The sequence below is a fragment of the Spermophilus citellus genome, assembly GCF_964194105.1.
Source record: "Spermophilus citellus genome assembly, chromosome: 5".
In the NCBI taxonomy this organism is placed as follows: Eukaryota; Metazoa; Chordata; class Mammalia; order Rodentia; family Sciuridae; genus Spermophilus; species Spermophilus citellus.
The window spans coordinates 50967082-50987259 of NC_138186.1; the positions used below are offsets into that span (position 1 = coordinate 50967082).

A 20178-nucleotide genomic window follows, 5' to 3' on the forward strand; every position below is an offset into this window, starting at 1 on the left:
GGGATTATAGATGTGTGCCACTATACTTGGCTTGTGAAGCCACTATCATCAAGACATGCACACTCATTTTCCCCCCATGGTGCTTGAGATAGAACCCAGGGCCCCATACACTCTGGGCAAGTGCTCACCACTAAGCTATACCCCAAGTCCCAGAATCTTCTTTTATCTTCTTTTATTTATTTTTTTTAATGCCTACACATTCTACAATGGAGTAGCAGCAAACTTCTCACCCTTTGACACTCAGGTCTTCTCCTTTCCCACTGTTTCTTCTCGATCTAGCATGTGTTACTGCTCCATGTCTAAATCATATGGACAGGTTTCTTTTGCAGCTGCTATTATCCTCTATATATCTATTATCCTCTATATATCATAATTACTGGTTGACCAGTGGGATTCCTCTTGTATCTCAATAACAACACTTAACATTTTCTGAGCATTTACTACATGTCTCAGAAGCACTTTATTTCTCTTTCCTCACTCAAGTCTCACAACAACTTCATGAATTAGGTACGACTTATTCCCATTCCACATATAAAGCAACTGATTTTCAATTTCCTGATTCCTTTGACCGTTTCTGATGTTCTTGAATCAGTCTCCATCCAACCTTAAAACATCTCTACTGTTCCCTTTCCCCTCTCTAGCTCCTATAAGCAAAGGAAAAAAAATATACAAAACTTCAACACTGAAAGTTCTTCTCCTTTTTTAAGCCTAGATTATAAACTCTGAAACTGTCTCTCCTGCTTGTGGTTTATCGCTTGTGCTGCCTACATGGTTCCCCATGCCCAACAGGCCCATGACTGTGTGAGGATAAGCACCACTCAACCTCCACTTCCACCTCCTATAGAACCATCACTTCGATCATGACTACACCACAGCAACTCTGTCCAATTTTTCTTGCCTCTTAAACTCCTATCACCAGACCACTTCCAGAAATATGTTTAACTTCTCCCCAGAATGAGGCCATCTAGAAGAGACTTTCTCAAATCCACATCAATATTAATCTGGGTTCTAGGGTTTTTTTCTTTCATGTGCCCTCCAATGGCAGAAAAAAAGGGGGGGCTTCCTTCCCAAAAAAAAGGGGGGGGCTTCCTTCCTGATTTAGCCACCCCAAGTCCACATGTCATCTTATCATTCTACTGAAACCACATTCCAAAGTCATCACTAACATTGCTGCTACACCCCACCTTCGCGGCATTTGACTGCTCCAGGTCTGACACTATTGCCCAGCAGAATTTTCCAAAAGGTTCTCTTCCCTCAGCTTCCACCATTCCACCTCCCTGAGCACCTCCCTGAGCACTGGGATGCTGCACTCCACTGTTCCCCCTGCCCACTTTCTCTTGTGCTCACTTTCCACCCTCTCCCTGAGGTCACTGATGCCCTACTCTGGCTGCGGTCCTGATTTTTCACTACACCTCTAGCCACACGTCTCCAACTACTGTCAGTTCAATTCCTATCATTACTTCAAATTGGACATGAAAAAACTGAAGTCCCATCTTCCCTCCAAGACCAATCTCTCTTCTAAATTTCCATCTTTCCTATTACCCAGGTCATTTATAAGTCATTGTCACCCACAGGCTTCTTTTTTGTTAATATTTTTTAAATTATACATGGACAATATCTTTATTTTATCTATTTATTTTTATGTGGTGCTAAGGATAGAACCCAGTACCTCACACGTATGAGGCAAGCACTCTGCCACTGAGCCACAACCCCAGCCCAGGCTTCTTATTTCATCTTTAACTCACCATCTGTCACCCAATCTGTCTGCTCCTTTGACTGCAACATCACTTAAGTCACTCCTTCACTCCCTCTGGGGAGAAGCCTGTGGAGTTAATCCCGCAGAGCCTTTACACAACAACCCTTGTGAGGGACAACTGTGGTCCCCAGTGTGAGACCTCATTCTCTTAAACCAAGGCTCTATACCCCCAAACTCCCTCCCTGTCAACACCCCCATTTTATTGCCCTGCCACCCCACCAAGCCACTCAGGTGCTTGGATCTCTGGTGTGCACTAACTCATTCCCACCCTCTGTCGTGCTGGGCTCCCTCCTCCTAACTACCCTCTCCTCTTCCTTCTAACTATGCATTTCTTAGAGCCCAAGACTGACCACTTGTGTATTTTGCCTCCAAAATTAAGTACTTCCAAACAGTGTCTCTTCTCCGTTTTCTTTATTGCTCCATATACTTTTTAAGTCCTGATTCTTTTAATTTTCCTGTCTGGCCCCACACAAGACACTTGTTCAACTGAACTGAAATGGCTGAAGGTCATTTAATCAATTAAAAAAGCATTCTTCCTGGAGAGCAGGGAACATATCATAGTTTTAAAATTATCACTACACCTAGAGAGATAAAGACCTCAATTCTTAGCCAAGATAGAACTTGCAAAGTACAGATATGTATTTTAAAAGCATCCTACAGTTTTTTTAATCTTGAATTGTTAAAATTGATTTTTAAAATCTTGTCTTTGACAACCACACGATTTAAAACATTAAAAACCTCAGACATTCTTGAACAGTTTTTAGAACAGTTCTAAAAACTAAGTATTGATGGTAGGGAGGGCATAAGTATGCTGGTAAGCATTTCATAAAAATAATCAAGAGTTCAAGCCACTGTCAGTTACATTTCCTCTAATTTCTGGATTATTTTTTCGCCATTTAAAATCAATTTTATGGGGCTGAGACTGGGGCTCAGCGGCAGCACACTTGCCTGGCATGTGTGAGGCACTGGGTTCAATTCTCAGCACCACATATAAATAAATAAAATAAAGGCCTATCATCTGTGTGTGTGTGTGTGTGTATATATAAATTTAAAATAAAATCAATTTTAAGACCATTAGCATGAACACATTTTTTACTTCAAAAAATTTAAAAATTTAAAGCCTGCTTCAGAAGTAAAATGAAAAAGATCTCTCCCAAAAATATAAATTGTAATTTTCTGAGTCAATACATATAAATTTCTTCTGCTGTAATGGACTACTAAGGAGGTTAGGTTAAAAACTATTCAGATAGTGTATTACAGTTCTTGGTTGCAAGCAACAGAAACCAAGCCTGGTGGTATGAAGCCAAAAGGAATTTACTGGAAGAAAATCAAAGGCTCAGAAAACTGGAGTAGCAAGGACTGTAGGCCAGGACTGGAAGATTGGCGTCATACCACAGGCACTCCAGGGCTGGCAACAAAAGCCACAACCCGGGTCTTCAGCACAAGCATCTGGTCAGCACACAGCCAATGCCCTCCCTGGGATTCCACATAGCCTCTTCAGGAGCCAGACACCAAGCACTGAAAAGCCAACTACTGAAGCCTTAGTACTGCATTCATGTAGGCACACCAGAAAAGGGATATAGCATAATGGCCCATTCAATTTATGCACTAAAAGATGGGCCCCTCATCCCCTTCAGGATGGGCTTTCTCTAAAAAGGAGACAAGAGTATTCTGAGGAAGGAGAGGTTGGCCAGAAATTCTAGAAATAATAAACATCCCTGTTCCCAGAGACACAAATACTTCCAAAATTATTTACAGAAGAATTCTTTATATACTATATTCAATGATTTCTGATTTTATGCCAGAAAAAAAAAATCATCCAATACATACTACATCCCTGCACAGCTACCCAAGCTCTTCTAAAGAGGTGGTGCTACATAAGCTATTGCCCCTACTGACCTTGACCTCTTCTGCCTAATCTGGCCACAGCACACCCTTCTCTAAATCCCTCAGTCAAGTCCTTTGCCAAGTCCTCATTCACACACTTAATCAAATGCAAGAAGAATCTCTTTTCCTTTTTCTTCCACAGCACTGTACTTCAAGTTAAAAAAAAAAAAAAAAAGATGTGGTGTCATTCCCCTGTAATTCCAACCACTAGGGAGACTGAGGCAGAAGGATTAAAAGTTCAAGGCCAGGGCTGGGGTTGTAGCTCAGTGATAGAGCACTTGCCTAGCACATGTGAGGCACTGGGTTCGGATCAGCACCACATAAAAATATAAATAAACAAAATAAAGTTAAGGGCTGGGGATGTGGCTCAAGCGGTAGCGCACTCGCCTGACATGCGTGCGGCCCGGGTTCGATCCTCAGCACCACATCCAGGCAAAGATGTTGTGTCCACCGAAAACTAAAAATTGAGTATTAAATTCTCTCTCTCTCTCTTTAAAATAATAATAATAATAATAATAATAATAATAATAATAATTTCTTAGACATGCAATAAAGTACAGTCATCCCTGAGAACTGGCAGAGCATCAACTCCAGGGCTCAGTATATTCAGCTAATGGTCCAGCAAGTAAGTCATTTCTGCAAAGAGGAAGCAAGTGAAAATATTAAATAATCAAATTTCCAAGAACTATCATAATAATCACATATTTAAGATATATTAGTTCAAGTTATACACACAAAAAAAGTGTTTCATAAAAGCAACTTCTTATTGCATGTTTTATTAGAATTTCTAAATATTCAAAGAAAAATCACTATCCTTCCTCTTCTTAATAGAAGCATTAGCACTGTATGTCTGAGTTCACGTCCACTTCTGTCCATCAGTGCAATGTTGCGCTTATAAAGCTTATCCAAAAGATGTTAAATAAATGACGCAGAGAAAAGAAAACAACCATAAGGTTGTTTTATGAACAAAGAGATTGATTAATTGTACAAAAAAAAAGTCTATTTAAGGGATCGTTTTATTTATAATACTCCTTTTCTCCTTATTCCTACTTGCTGTACATTTCAATTTTTATTCCTTTTAAATAAAAGTTTTCATTCTCTCTAATACTGAACTAAAAATTCACTTTCTTTATTTCGTCTTAGAAGTGCTCAAAAAATACACCATAAAATAAGGCTTTGTGACACTCAAGTTGTCAATTTCCCATTTAAAATAGAGTAAAGTGTGTTCTAAACTAAGAATTTTTAAAAGTATATTTGGATGAAACACACAACAGACTTGCAGAAACAGTTGACTTCTGATTAAATGCATTAAGAAGCACAAGCACACCCTAAAAGGGATGAGATGTCCAAAAGAGAAAAAAATAAAACCACTTACTCTGCTTTGCAAATACGTTTGCAATTACATTTTAATATGGGTGTATCTTTTAGCAATTTTTTCCTATTTCAAATTAAATAAGGAGATTAAATTACAATGATCTTTTTCAAGTCAAGTTTTTCTATTCAGGTTTTCCCACACCCAGCTCTGTTGGCATTTTGGGGGACTGGTGGGAAGAAGAAACAAAAGTAGTTTAAGACATGGCCTCTTGCCTCAGAAGGAGCTGAAAAACCACAATTTCACCCATAATTCTACAGGTTCCCATTCCACAGCCAGGGATTAAGCATATGGCTAAAGTGAACTGCTTCCTAACAGGTGTAGGCTCATACATTACCTTGAAAAGAAAGGTTCTTTAAGCTTACAAGGTTCCTTTTTTCAGTTCTTCTGAGTAGTCTAAACAATGAGACAGTCTAGGAGTTAGCAAGCCCAGTCTGACCCAGACAACTGCTAAGCTGCTTCTTAGGACTTGAAGGTCAGTTAGAAAACTGACTTCCACACTCCAGCTCTCTCCTGCCTGTCTCACAAGAACTGACCCCATGTCCACATACTAGTCTTAGCACTTTATGTAAACAAACCTCAAAAAACTAGGCAAGTGATGAAAAAGTATAGGTATTCAACTGATATGGGTTCTAATAAATTTCTAAGAAAATTTCACAAATCTTTATTCTATTAAGCAAAAACTGTCCCCCAATCTTTTATGTATGTATGTATTTTTTTATTCAGGGTCTCTGTGTTGCCCAGGCAGACCTCAAACTCATGGGCTCAAGAGACCACCCATCTCAATCTCCCAAGCAGCTGGGACTACAGGTATGCACCACTGCACCTGTTGATTCCAGATCTTTCATTTGCAATATCAGTTCTAACTACCTGACTGACTAGTGTGCAAGAGCTTGACATGCACATACGCACACATACACTATACATTATACATACATATATATATATACAAAGAAACTAGTAGCAGTGGTAGAATCTAGGGCAAGGAACTGGTGGCAAAGGAAGACATGAAAGGAGAATCACCTTTCACTCCACACCCTTTTCAAATTTTGTACCGCATGCCAGTATTACCAATTTCCAACAAGTCTTTCTGACTAAATTGTCTTAAGAAGAGTTGAAGAAATGTTAGGTCATCACACAGTATTCCCTTATTTTTCATGAAGTTTCTTCTCCCCTTTGTCATCTTCCTTTTTTTCCTCACGTCTTAAATTTTTGGGGGGAGATGGAGTCCTTTCAGATTAACTTCTTTAAAAACTATAGAACTTCCTTTTATCTCCATTCTTACATTACTTTAATACAGCTTTTTCTAATAAATTCTCACCATCCCATTCATTCCTACCCCTCACATTCAAAGGAAGAAGCTGGTTTCACTGGATGCTCCTGGTGGCGGAGGCAGGAAAGGGTCAAGGAGAAGCCCCACCCCAGCTGGCTGTCTCCCACCTCTCCCACCACGCTCCCCCAGCTCTGGCTTCCAGCCACACTGGCCTGCTTCCTGTATTTTCTCCAGACCAAGTCATTTCCACGTTGAAGTGTAACTATTTTTCCCTCTGCCTTGTCATTCAGAGGGGACCACCCAACCAAAATATGCCAAAACTCCCACTCTCACACTTACTTTCTGCTAGCACTCCCTGCTGCCTAAGTTCATCATGTGCACTGATTTCTTTGCTCAATACTATCTCCCTGAATTTTATCTGATGTTTCACAAGAGTAAGGACTTTTGTTCTGACACTAGTGTCCCCAGAATAGCATCCAGCCTGGACATAAGCACTCAATAAATTAAGTTCAGAAAGGAAGAAGTGAGTGAATGGGTCAACAGTTTTCACTATTCAAAACATCAGGAAACAAAGGCTTCATTCAGGAAGGCTGTGGAAAAGATGCAGGCATGTTACATTAAGGCAAAAATTCTCAAAGTGGTTCAAGGAAGTTTTCTTGGGTATTGAGAGGACTTTACTCAGAGAAACTGATTTGGGGTATGTTTCTTTATTAAATTTTAAATTTGAGGATTTTATTTCCAAACTCAACTCCTTACTCTTCTTTTATCCTGTTACCTATTCCACCTGAGAAAGTTCCTTTGTTCTGTCACTAACATTAACCACCATAAATCAAATGTGTCAGGACAGCACCCACAAACTTTGCGTCATATTTCTTAAACCTTGACCTAGATAAAGAACAAGATCATGGGAACATTTTATGACCATCCCTATCAACCTCCATCTCCAAATGACCTATTTAATATTAATTAATTTTAGTATTCAGATCTGACATACATTATTAACTAGGAACCACTATCAACAAGCCATTAAAATAGCAACTATCTCGATTGTGGTTTTCTGGAATATTTATGTATTAATAAAAGGTTCTAGGATATCAGCAAAATGAAAAAATCTTTTGCCCTCAGGTACTTGTGCCACTAGAAATAGAGATCTAGTTTATGTATCAATCACCCAACACAAATTCTGCAAGATGGGGCTGGGGTTGTGGCTTAGTTGGCAGAGCGCTTGCCTAGCATGTGTGAGGCACTGGGTTCGATTCTCAGCACCACATATAAATAAATAAAGGTCCATTGACAACCAAAAACTTTTTTTTAAAATTCTGCAAGATGACACAGACTCACAATATTCAATGTCTGAAAGAAATCCTGAGCGTCCTATTATAGTACTATCCAGTAAGCCTCAGAAAAGATTTACAACCTAAAGCACATTCACTGGAATCGGGCTGATACTCATGATTATCAAATACCCTGTCACTAAAATACTGGAAATAAGCAAAGAGCTGGGAGAATTCTCTGGAACACAGTTATCAATGTATTACTACTGGTAGACACTAGCATTCAGTGTGTTTTGGATATCAGTTCCTCCACTAGACAAAAGTGTGTGGGTGTGGATGTGGGTAGGTCTGATCAAACCCAGGACCTTAAGCTTGGGAGTCAAGCGCTTTCCCACTAAGCCACATCCCAGTGCAAATAGTAAGCTTCTTAAAAGCAGGGACTATACAGAGTCATTCATTCAATCACACATTCAACAACTGGATATTTCTACATTCTAAGTACTGAAGACAGAGAAGTGAAAACAGATAAAAACACAAAAATCTTCAAAAACTAGCTTACATTCTAGTGGAGGAAATAAGACAATAAACAAATAAATATATGTCTGTTGGTGGTATGTGCTGTCAAATAATAACAAGCACTGGAGACGCATGTTGACAAGAGACCATCGATATTTTAAACAGTGTGATCATTAAAGACGTGTCTGATAAGGTACATTAAGCAAAGACCTAATGTGAGGGAGTGATTCAGGCAGATAATATGGGGGAGAAATGACCCTGAGGCCAGTATGTCTAGAAAAGAGGCATGAGTAAGAGGGAGAGTGGGAAGAGATATTATCAGAGCCGTGGCAAGGGATCTGATCATCTAGGACCTTAGAAGTCACAGTTAAGACTCTGGATGTACTCTTCAGGTGTTGTGATCTGACCTCTGTGTTGATGAATCAGCCTTGCAGAGATGGTAGAGTCGGCTAGAGGAGGGAGGGCAGAAACAAGCAGAGCAGTTAGGAAGGCACCGGTCAGGCAGGAGGCAAGGACTGGCCAGGGAGGAGCAGCACAGTGAATGCTGGGAGACGCTAGAGTTGTGATTTCTGCTAGATGACATGTGGGTATGAGAAAGGGAAGACTCAAAGACGATTTCCAAGGTTTCCCATCTGAGCAACTGATATTATCAAGATTTCTTTTACCACAGGAAAAGCAGGAGTTTGTTGCTGTTTGTTTTTTTGGTGGATGGAATAAAGAATTCAGTTGGGGCTGGGGCTGGGGCTGAGTGGTGGAGCGCTTGCCTAGTACTCGTGAAGCACTGGGTTCCAACTCCAGCACCACATTAAAAAACAAACAAACAAAAAAAACTTAAAGGTATTGTGTCCTATCCACAACTAAAAAATATTTTTAAAAAAATTCAATTGGGAGTTGGGGATGTGGCTCAAGCGGTAGCGTGCTTGCCTGGCATGCGTGCGGCCCGGGTTGGATCCTCAGCAACACATATAAACAAAGATGTTGTGTCCACTGAAAACTTAAAAAAATAAATAAATAAATATAAAATTCTCTCTCTCTCTCTCTCTCTCTCTCTCTCTCTCTCTCTCTCTCTTCCCCTTTCTCTCTCTTTAAAAAAAAATTCAATTGGGGATTAGGGGTGTAACTTAGTGGTAGAATATGCAAACCTCTGGGTTCAATTCCCACCCCCCCAAAAAAAAAAGAAAGAAAAAAATCAGTTTAGGCTTTGGAATTTATCATATTTCCAAATGGAAATATCAAGTAGATTGCTGGCCATTCAAGTCCTGATTTCAGGAGAATTTAGAGTTAAAAATAGACATTTAAAAGTAATCAATGTACACCAATGCGGTGGCATAGCTCAGAAGTCCCACACAGAAAGCTGAGACAGGAAAGATCACTCGAGCCCAGGAATTAAGAGACCAGGCTGGGCAATGCAGGGATACCCCCTATTTCAAAGGAAGAAAAAAAAAAAGCCAGGTATGATGGCACAAGCTATAACCCCAACAACTTGGGAGGCTAAGGCAGGAGGATCATTCAAAGTCAACCTTTCTCAAGATTTAAAAAAAGGCTGGGGCTCAGTGGCAGAGCACTGCCTAGCACATGTGAGGCACTGGATTCCATCTTTAGCACCACATTAAAAAAATAAAATAAGGGGGGCTGGGGATATAGTTCAATTGGTAGAGTGCTTGCCTAGCATGCACAAAGCCCTGGGTTCAACCCCCATCACCACCAAAAATAAACAATAAAGGCATGCTGCCCCATCTGCAACTACAAAAAAATTTTTTTTAATTTTAAAAAGGGGTGGGGGTGACTAGGAATATAGCTGAGAGGTAGGGCCCTTGTCTAGAATACGCAAGACCCTGCATTCAATCCCTACTACTACCAAAAAACAAAAACAAAGTGTAAAAATGGTGTTTAAAGATGGGGTGAGACTGTCTACTGTATGAGTCCAAGGAAAAGAAAGGGTTCAAAGATTGTGTTCTCACACACTGGAATGAAGAGAAGTCAGGAAATGTGGAGGAATCTACAACAATAAGGAACAATCAGAAAGGAAGAAGAACTAGGGAGATCATCTAGAAGCCTGATGAAGAAAGTATGTCAAGAAGAAAGGAACAGGGGCTAGGCTGTGGCTCAGAGGTAGAGCGCTCGCCTAACATGCGTGAGGCACTGGGTTCAATCCTCAGCACCACATAAAAATAAAATAAAGATACTGTGTCCACCTATAACTAAAAAATAAATATTTAAAAAAAGAAGAGGGGGCTGGGATGTGGCTCAAGTAGTAGCGCGCTGGCCTGGTATGTGTGAAGCACTGGGTTTGATCCTCAGCACCACATACAAATAAAATAAAGATATTGTGTCCACCTAAAAAGCTAAATATATACATACATATATTTTTAATAAAATAAAAAAAGAAGAAAGGAAAAATCAAAAAACACAAGAATTAAGAGCTGGCCATTGAGTTAATAACTTGTAAATTATCATGAAGAGGAATTCAGCAAACAATAGAAGAAAGTGCCTACGTGGAATGAGTTCAGGAAAGGATGGATGGGTGGAGGGGAAGCAGAGAGAGCAATGACAAGAAAAATTATCATGAAAGGGAAGAGAGAACTAGGATGGTAGCTGGAGGGAATATGGCACGGAGAGAACTTTTTCTCCCCTTGTTTTTCTTAAAATGAGAAGTATAATAGCCTCTTTTCCCTGGAATGATAAAGTTGAGAAAGAAAGGATGCAGGAGAGATGAGACACTGCAGGAATGAGGCTGCTGAATCAGCAGGACAGATGGGGGGACAGGGACCAGCCACAGCTGGGCTGAGGAGATGAGTAAACAAAGGTATTCCTGAGCAAGCCCCTTCTCTTTTGTACTAGGCTGTAAAGAAAAATTACAGACTGCTTCACACACAGTAGATAAGCAACTGTGTAAGACTGTGTGTGTGTGTGTGTGTGTGTGTGTGTGTGTGTGTGTGTGTGTGTTTTACTGCAGATTGAACCCAGGGCCTCCCACATGCTAGGCAAGCACTCTACCACTGAAACATGTCCCCAGCGCCTTTTATTTTATTCTGTGACAGGATATCGCTAAGTTACTGGGACTGGTTTTGAACTTGTGATCCTCTTACCTCATCCTCCCAAGTAGCCGGTATTACAGGCAAGCACTGCTGAGTCTGGCATACCTCACTATTTTTACAGAGAAATGTGAATCACCTTAAAGCAAGAGTAGGGCAGAGTTGTTTAAAAAAAAAGTGCAGTGAGGATTGCAGTAGGACTTCAGCCCAGAAGTCACATCTGGAAAAGGGGGGAGAAAAGTATATAATGGGAGAAATGAGTAACTAACTGGTATTGGGCAGGCAGAAGGGAAAACAAAAAACACCAAGCCAGAGAGGTGCACACACCTATAATCCCAGCAGCTCAGGAGGCTGAGGCAAGAGGATTGCAGGTTCAAGGCCAGCCTCAGCAATTTAGCAAGGCCCTAAGCAACTCAGCCAGAGCCTGTCTCAGAATAAAAACAATAATAATGATAATAAAAAGGGCTGGGGATGTGGCTCAGTGGTCAAGTGCCCCTGGGTTCAATCCCTGTACCAAAAAAAAAAAAAAAAAAAAAAAAAAAAAAAGCCAACAATATAAAACAAAAAACAGACTCTGGGAAACATCTTGAAAAATGAAGAGCAGAAATGTCCAATGACTATATCAGAGCACCCATCCTGATCTTAGAACGATGTAACACTGGACAATGAGATACTCCCCAGCCAGCCTGGGATCTACTGGAAGCCCTTCGTCATGGTTATTACCCCTGGGATTGCCACCTGCACCTTACTCCCCTCTCTAGAGCCTGCTGGAAGGTGTGGTCTGCAGTGACGTCCTTCCCCTTGCTCCTCTGGGGCATTTTATAGACAAACACTCAGGCCACCAGAGTCTCTGCTTACTGAGGATCTTCAGTGTCAGTCATCTCCCCAACCAACCTGGTGAGCTCCAGGATCTAAGAAAATGCAGAAGCACTCCCCCAGTCAAGAGTTGTAGGGCTGCTGGTGGAAAAGTTTAAAATTTAAATTTCATCCTTTTGGTGTTTATTTATTTATTTATTTGTTTGGTGGTGTGTGGGGGGAGACATTACTGTGGAACTGAACCCAAGGGTGCTTTATCCTGAGCCACATTCCCAGCCCTTTTTACTTTTATTTTTTTTACTTTGAGACAGGATCTCACTAAGTTGTTTAGTCTCACTTAGTTGCTGAGGCTGGCCTCAAACTTATGATCCTCCTGCCTCAGCCTCCTGACTCACTGGGATTACAGGCATGAAACCACCACACCCAGCATTATCCTTTCTTTTTGAAAACAGTTCTAATACACAAGGAATTCTAACTGACACAATTTTGTTAGTCTTCATTTTTTTTCTCCTCATAGTCCTAGCTTTTTAGGAAGGTGAGGTGGGAGGATCACTTCAGCCCAAGATTTTGAAACCACACCAGACAATAGTGAGACCCTGTCTAAGAGAGAGAGAGAGAGAGAGAGAGAGAGAGAGAGAGAGAGAGAAGAAAGAAAGAAAGAAAGAAAGAAAGAAAGAAAGAAAGAAAGGAAGGAAGGAAGGAAGGAAGGAAGGAAGGAAGGAAGGAAGGAAGGAAGGAAGGAAGGCTGGGGATGTGGCTCAAGCGGTAGCGCGCTGGCCTGGCATGCGTGCGGCCCGGGTTCGATCCTCAGCACCACATACCAACAAAGATGTTGTGTCCGCCGAGAACTAAAAAGAAATAAATATTAAAGAAAGAAAGAAAGAAAGAAAGAAAGAAAGAAAGAAAGAAAGAAAGAAAGAAGAAAGGAAGGAAGGAAGGAAGGAAGGAAAGACGAAAGACCTTCAGGAGCAGCTTTAACTCTCCCAGACACCGTGACGTTATCTTCATATATTCCGTATCACTGGCTCTTCTAAGAGTATTTCACAGTCCTAGATATTTCAACTGTATGGAATGCCTGTGTTACATTCTTCACCTCTCCTCCAGAGAGGATAGACAGAGTACAAATTCTTATAAGACTGTCTCTTCCCCCTAGTATTTATCACTTCTCATTATAGAGGCTAAAAATAAATAAATAAATAAATGAAAAAGAAAGAAAGGAAAAAGAAAAGGGAGAGAGGGAGACAATCTCGCTAGAATTACTTTAGGTAATGGTTTATGATAAAGATAAATGCCATATTACCAATTCGGAATAAAATTTTAATAAATTTCATATTAAATTAAATAATTAAATATGGTACTTTATTAAATATGATAAAGTACCATAAACTGGATGATATAGCATATTAAAAAAATATAAAGCAGGGTGCAATAGTGCATACCTATAAGTCCATCAGTTCAGGAAGCTGAGGTAGGAGGATCAAAAGTTTGAACCAGACTTAGCAAATTAGCAAGGCTTTAAGTACTTGGTGAGACTCTTGTCTTAAAAAAATAAAAAGGAGGGGCTGGGATTGTGGCTCAGTGGTAGAGCGCTTGCCTCCCACATGTGAGGTACTGTGTTCGCTCCTCAGCACCATATAAAAACAAATAAGATAAATGTATTATGTTCATCTACAACTAAAAAAAAAAATTTTTTTTGAGAGAGAGAGGAGAGAGAGAGAGAATTTTTTTAATATTTATTTTTCAGTTTTTGGTGGAAACAACATCTTTATTTTATTTTTATGTGGTGCTGAGGATTGAACCCAGCGCTTTGCGCATGCCAGGCGAGCGCATTACTGCTTGAGCCACATCCCCAGCCCCTAAAAAAAAATTTTTTAAATAAATAAATAAAAAGAATAGGGCAACAGCTCAGTGGTAAAGCATCCAGGGATTCAATCCAGAGTACCAAAATAAAATATAAAAGTATATTTATTCACCAATCTTTGTAAGACCAAGATCTTGCTTTAAGTATGAGTCTTACTGAAGTTGTCTGTCTTTCCTGCACCACACACATAATGAAGGACCTGTTTTCCAGTCCTAATTTCTTTAAAACAAAAACCCTGCCATGGTGCATGCCTATATTCCCTATATTCTCCTGCTGAGGCAGGAGAATCACAAGTTCAAAGCCAGTCTCAGCAACTTAGTGAGGAGGTACTAAGCAACTGAGAGATGCTATCTCAAAATAAAACATAAAAAGGGCTGGGAATGTGGCTCCATGTTTAAGGACCCCTCGATTCAATTCCCAGTACCAAAACAAAACAAAATCCTAAAAACGTTCATAAAGTAATACAGAAGCAAAGTCCTTCTAAAATATCAAGATTTCTTCCCAATCTCTTCCAGTCTGTTCTGCCATATATAATTGAGCAGTAATTTTATTTTAGTGACTTGCATTTATAGACTTTTACCAAAGCATTTAAAATATTCCTCATAAACTATTCCTTTTTGAACTCAAATTTCACTGACCTATGGCATATTTAATTAAGTTGCATAATTACAACAACAAATATGATGAGCATGAACAGATATAAGAATAAGTACACCTGACTCCTTATAAGCACACAATTTCACTTCTGGGAGACCATGGCTGGGGTACAGGGAACCCAGTGGCCTGATGAGTAACCAATGTTCACTGAGCCAAGCTGACTGGAGTGGGGGCTGGTTAAGAGCACGTCCCCTGTACATTAGGTCCACAGGACTATGGAAATGTGTTCATTATCACAAATACCCCAAACTCAAGATTTTATCAAAATGTTAATGACATTAGTAAGAGATGGGGGTGCAGCTCAGAGGCAGAGCACTGGCCTAGCATGTATTGTTTGATGTCCAGCATCAAAACATCAAATAATTAGTAGAACTTGTTATGGGGAATTTTTCTGGTTAACTTTAGTTTATCAACAGGAAAAGAAGCCAGAAGTCTGGAAGAAAGAGAACTCCTTTTCATCTTGTATTTGGGCCTCTTTTTCTATTTCTCCCACTAATCCCAGAGCCCCCTCCTTTCATGCCTGTCTCCTTCACTCCCAACATTCAGTGAACACTCAGTAAACATTCCATGTGCACACATCCTAACCTGGATCTGAATTTCAGCTGTTCTCACTACTGGCCTATAAGTAAAGTTTTCTGAGGCTGAAAAAAACACAATGCTAGAGGGTTTTATTCAATGGTCAATTATCTTCTAATATTTCCATCTTTTTCCTCACATTTGTTTTTGTTTCTTGACACTAGCTAATTAAATTTATGAATCAAGGTTTATGTTTATACTTACATTAAAACTATATTATGCTAATAATATTCTGTAAACTATTTATCTTAATTAAAGCCATTAGTTCCCATTAAAATATAAAATTGGGTTGAATGTCCTGTTAAGTTTGAATTTCACTTTCCCACAATGTGTGGTGGCTAATACTTCCAGTCTCTGGCACATCTATTGAGAACATAAAAGTTCTCCTGGAACTAACAAATCACTTCCCTTCCAACACAATTATATAATTTGAAAGTTGAACAGTGCTCTGGAGATTATTTTGTGGTCCAAAATCCCTCTCAATTAAGAAACCCCATCTAAAACTACTTTGGGATAAGAAGGGATGATTTTCTTTAAATCTCACATGACAGAGAGCTGCACCCATAGTAGGTTCTTTATTTAAAACATACTTGCTTAAATGAACTGAATAAGTCTAAAATGGGCCCACTTATTTTTCTTGTTCTTCACAGGCTTTAGCTATAACACAAACTGAATCTGTAATTAAAGATTTACATGATTCTTCTGCTCATTAACCAACGTTCAAAAAGAAATCACTAAAGGAAACTCCATGATCAGGCAAATCTTTTAATCCATTCAAGAAACTTCTTTCAACAGGTTAAGATCTTAAGCTCCTAAAAACGTAGGTCTTATGCCTAGTCTAATTTGCAAGCAGCAGCTGGGCAGCCTAAACATTCAAGTAAACGTGCAACATTAACTCGCTAATATCAGTACATGATAAAACTTCTAACAGAAAATGGAAAATCAAGTTTTTATTAGTTTGCTTATGTTCTACACAGGGTCTCCAATTTATCCCAAATACTCACATGTTTTCAATTTCAAGTATGATTTGAAAAAAAAAAAAATCTTGTATCATTCACGACAAAATTATACACCCTTCTACTTATAATTAGGGTGCTCTCAGACTTAAGCATAGTGTAGAAAAACATTATTATGCTAATTTGCTTTCCCTCCAGTTAACAGCCTATCGTACCATCTGATTTCCCATAATATGATATGATAATGAAGAGAACAAAACCTCTAGAACAGGAACCACCACCAATAATTTCATTTTACTCAAGTATGTATTCCAAAACAGTACATAATTTACAAAATGGCCCTCATTAGTATCACTCTTACAAGCATCTCTTTGAGGGACGTTTTTAATATAGGCTAGGTCACAAAGTATACATTTCCATATCTTTTCTTCTGTTTTGCGGGAAAAGGGCACATATGGGATCCCTCAAGAGCACAATTAGTGCTTCCTTGATTTTCTTCAGGCAGTAATTTAAATTCCCACTTCCTCCTAAATATCTCTGGACAGCAGCAACTCCTGGCAGTCCGTCCGTCTCTTTCATCACAGCTTCTTTTCATAACTAACGGGTCAAGTTCCTTTCCCCCCCATTTCAACACTTGCACTGTACTGCAACCCTGCCACCATAGCCCACTGCTGATCGCTGGAATATAACATATTGAATTTCACTGTCCTTCATTGTTTCCAGCCTAACTGCCATTTTACCATCATGCACAAGAGAAAAATGCGTTCCCACAGGCATCTTATGAATTTCCAAAGCAGCTATTCTTTGTGGATTTACAAAACATGTGCCTTTCCTGAATTCCCTTCATCACCACAGAAACGGCTTTGAGAAAACGAGATTTTTTTTTTAAGTACCCGAAGCAAAAAGAAACAGATTCTAAAACAGTTCTATTTTCCTGGCAAATTTAATCCTAAGGGTTTTGCTAGAGGTCAGCGGAGGAACGGCAGAGATCTTAAGTGCCACTTTTGGTCTTCCCAATAAAAACGAAAAAAAAAAAAAATCAGTCCCCAGAAATTATTTTCTCAAGTGTCCTTTCTTCTCAGGCTACACCATCGGGCTAACCAGCGCACTGTAAAGTCAACAGCTGGCTTTGGCTTGTGCACAACGCCCTAAATCTTCCTAATGCAACTCCGGTCCCTGGCGTGGGCTCACACATAATCCCTCACAAACCCCAAACCTGCCAACGAAGCGGACAAAATTAATTCTCTGCCACAAAGGCCGGCCTGCGCCTCGTGCACGGCGGCCTCTGCACACATGTGCTGGGCTGACAAGCGCGGAGCTGCCCTTCCTAGGTCAGAGCTGGGGGTCCGGACCCGGGACCGGCCCTCCCGGCCGCTGCCTGCTCCCCGCGGGCGCTCCCCGGTGGCTCAGCGGCCGCCCCCCGCGCCCTGGCGGCAGCCTGGCATCCCCCCGGGCGGGCGCGTCCACCCCGGCCCCGCTCACAGACGCTTCCCCTCCGCCCCGCCAGCCCTTTTATGTCCCCCTCTTCCCCGCCTCAGGAATTCCGTCGGAATTTCTTTCGCGCGGAGCCGGGCGGCCCAGTCAGCTGCCCGCGCACACCCCGCCGGGCGGCCGCGCCCCCCGCGCCGTGGCCGCCAGCGGCCCGCGACCCCGACCCCGCCGCGCCCAGCGCCTCACCTCCTCCTCGCTTTCGCTGCGGAAACACAGGCACGCGGCCCGCTTCTTGTAGCCGTCGCCGTCATAGGTGCGGGTCTGGTTCGACTTGAGCTTCATCATCCTCCGAGCCCGGGTGGGGGTGCGGTGCGGGTCGCGGGAGTGGAGGGGTGGAGAGCCCGCTCCTGACGGCCGCGCGCGCGCGTCCCCGGCTCGGCCACGGGAAGCAGGGAGGGGAAGGCGCTTCTCTGCTACACGGCTCCGCCGCTCGTCCGCCGCGGCCGCCTCATTCCCCCCGGCCCAGGTCCCGCGCTGCCACCGCAGCCGTCACGGCTGTCGTCGCCACTGCCGCCACGGCCGCCGCCCCCTCTGCTGCCGCCACCCCCGACGACGACTGCGCCGCCATCTTGGGCGCGCTGCGTCAGCAGCGTAAGACTGCGCCAGCCTGTGGGACGGCCGCGAGCCCCTGGCGCAGGCCGCGTTCGGGAATCGCGCCCTCCCAGTCCGCGCGGCGTAAACCAGCGTCTGGAATGAGAGGGCCGCACGATTCCAGGCAGCCGCTACGCTGGCAGCGTAGGCTTGGGGACCCTGGGCTGCGAGCTGAGGGAGATAGGAAAGAGAGGGGCGTGGGCGCCTGGCCCGGAGCCAAGGGTCCAGCTACGCGGGTCAGCGGAAAACGGGGACTTGCCCAAGGTCACCCCGCGCGTCTGCGGCCAAGGATGACCCAAGGTCATGCCGCCGGGCCCTTGGCCCTGTGTGTCAAGTCTGGGAGAGGGTGTGGGGGGACGTCTGGAGGAGAATGGGTACAATTAAATGCATCCGAGAGTGCCACCCGAAGTGTCTGGGATTAGGAACTGCATGGAAATGGGGCGGGGAATTGCACACGTTGTTTCGATAGTCTGAAGCTCGAAAGTCTTGTAGGCTGGGACATATTGTCCATTAGAAGGAATAAATATTTATTCTGCAATTCTTTATTGATGCACAAAGCAAATACTGGGCTGCGTATGTAGCTTGACTAGCATGCATGAGCCCTTGGGTTGGATCCCAGCACTGAAGCCAGGTTGTGGGGAGGCGAATGCCAGAGGGAAGATGTAAGGGACACACACAATGTAAATCATGCAACATCGGTTCTATCAATACACAAGGGGTATATATTGTGGATGTTAAACATATTCTTAAGAAAAAGATAATACATGCTCTCCAGAAAGAAAAACTAAAAACAAAAACGGAGTATGAACAGTGAATGTTTTTGGCTGCCCCGACCAAGCTAGTACCATTACAATATCCTAAACATTTGAAAAATCTTGTGCAGGATTTGTGAATTGCTTATTACCCTTTTTTAATCTGCTTGTACTTTATATGATAATTTTAAAAATCAGGATTTTATGTCTGGTGTGATGGTGTGCACCTGTAATCCCAACAGGGGAGGCTGAGGCAGTAGGATCTCAAGTTAAAGGCTAGCCTTAGGAAAAAAATTAAGAATCATAAAAAGGGCTCAGTGATGGAAAGCCTAGAACAATGGCTTGGGGAGATCAGGAGTTGAAACCAGACAAACCAAACCTAATTGGAACGTCAGTTTCCTGCCTGCTACACACACACTTTTTTTTTGGGGGGGGGGGAATTTTTATATATATGAGACAATAGAGTATATTTTGATATATTATACATTCATGGAGTATAACTTATTCTAATTAGGATTACCCAATTTTTTAACTTCCATAAAATAGGGAGTGGTTGTGGTACATAGTAGGCACTCAGTACATTGTAGCTAATATTGACATTTCTCTCAACCATTGCCACAGTAGGTATGAAATTTCAGTTCGCTTTAGTCAGTCCTCATGTGACAATTCCTAAACTAGGTCGTTTTGGTTGTCTTTCTAGCTTTCTCCTCTGCCACTCTGATTTAAAAGAAAGGAATAAAAAAACTGAAAGTTTATAGACATAGTACACTGTCAAAAATTTGGAAGACACAAAGAGCATAAAAACTAAATCATAGTATATCTTGGAGATCTGTATCCTGCATTTTTTTTTTCTGGCCATTCCCCTGTGTTTGTTCTTTGGCTGGTTGGTTGTTTTTTTGGCAGTACTGGGGATAAAACCCAGGGCCTCACACATGATAGGCAAGTGCTTTACCAATGAGCTTAATCCCCAACCTGTTTTTATATTATTTTGAGAGGGTCTCACTAAGTTGCCCAGACTGGCCTAAAATTTGGAAAACCTCCTGCCTCAGCCTCCCAAGTTGCTGGGATTACAAGCATGCAGCACCATGCCCATATGTTATGTTTCCTAGGTCCATATCAGAGTAAGGTATTTATTCAGTTTCCTAAGCCAGAGACCCAGGAGTCATTGTTGCTGTATCTCTTACTTTCTATCCAATTAATCATGAACTTGATTGCTTCTGTCTTCTTGACATCCTCAGTCCCAGGTCCTTCCTGCCTTCACCTCAGTCATTACTTTATTTGGACTCTCCCTTTTACCTGACATCAGGTCTTGGCTCTCAACCAGCCCCCTTCAATCACATCCACTCATTGCAGTAAGAGCAATTC

The 20178-nt window shown here is 41.7% G+C and overlaps 1 protein-coding gene across 1 annotated transcript in view; it reads right to left on the bottom strand.

Moving 5' to 3' along the window:
- LOC308650064 (diphosphoinositol polyphosphate phosphohydrolase 1) overlaps positions 1–18057 on the bottom strand; it is a 106120-nt gene extending 88063 nt beyond the window's left edge. The window contains exon 1 of the mRNA XM_081295991.1: positions 17657–18057. Within this exon, the coding sequence (XP_081152117.1) occupies positions 17657–17755 (99 nt within the window). The 5' untranslated portion in view covers positions 17756–18057. The remainder of the gene's footprint in view (positions 1–17656) is intronic.
- Between the last annotated feature and the right edge of the window lie 2121 nt (positions 18058–20178).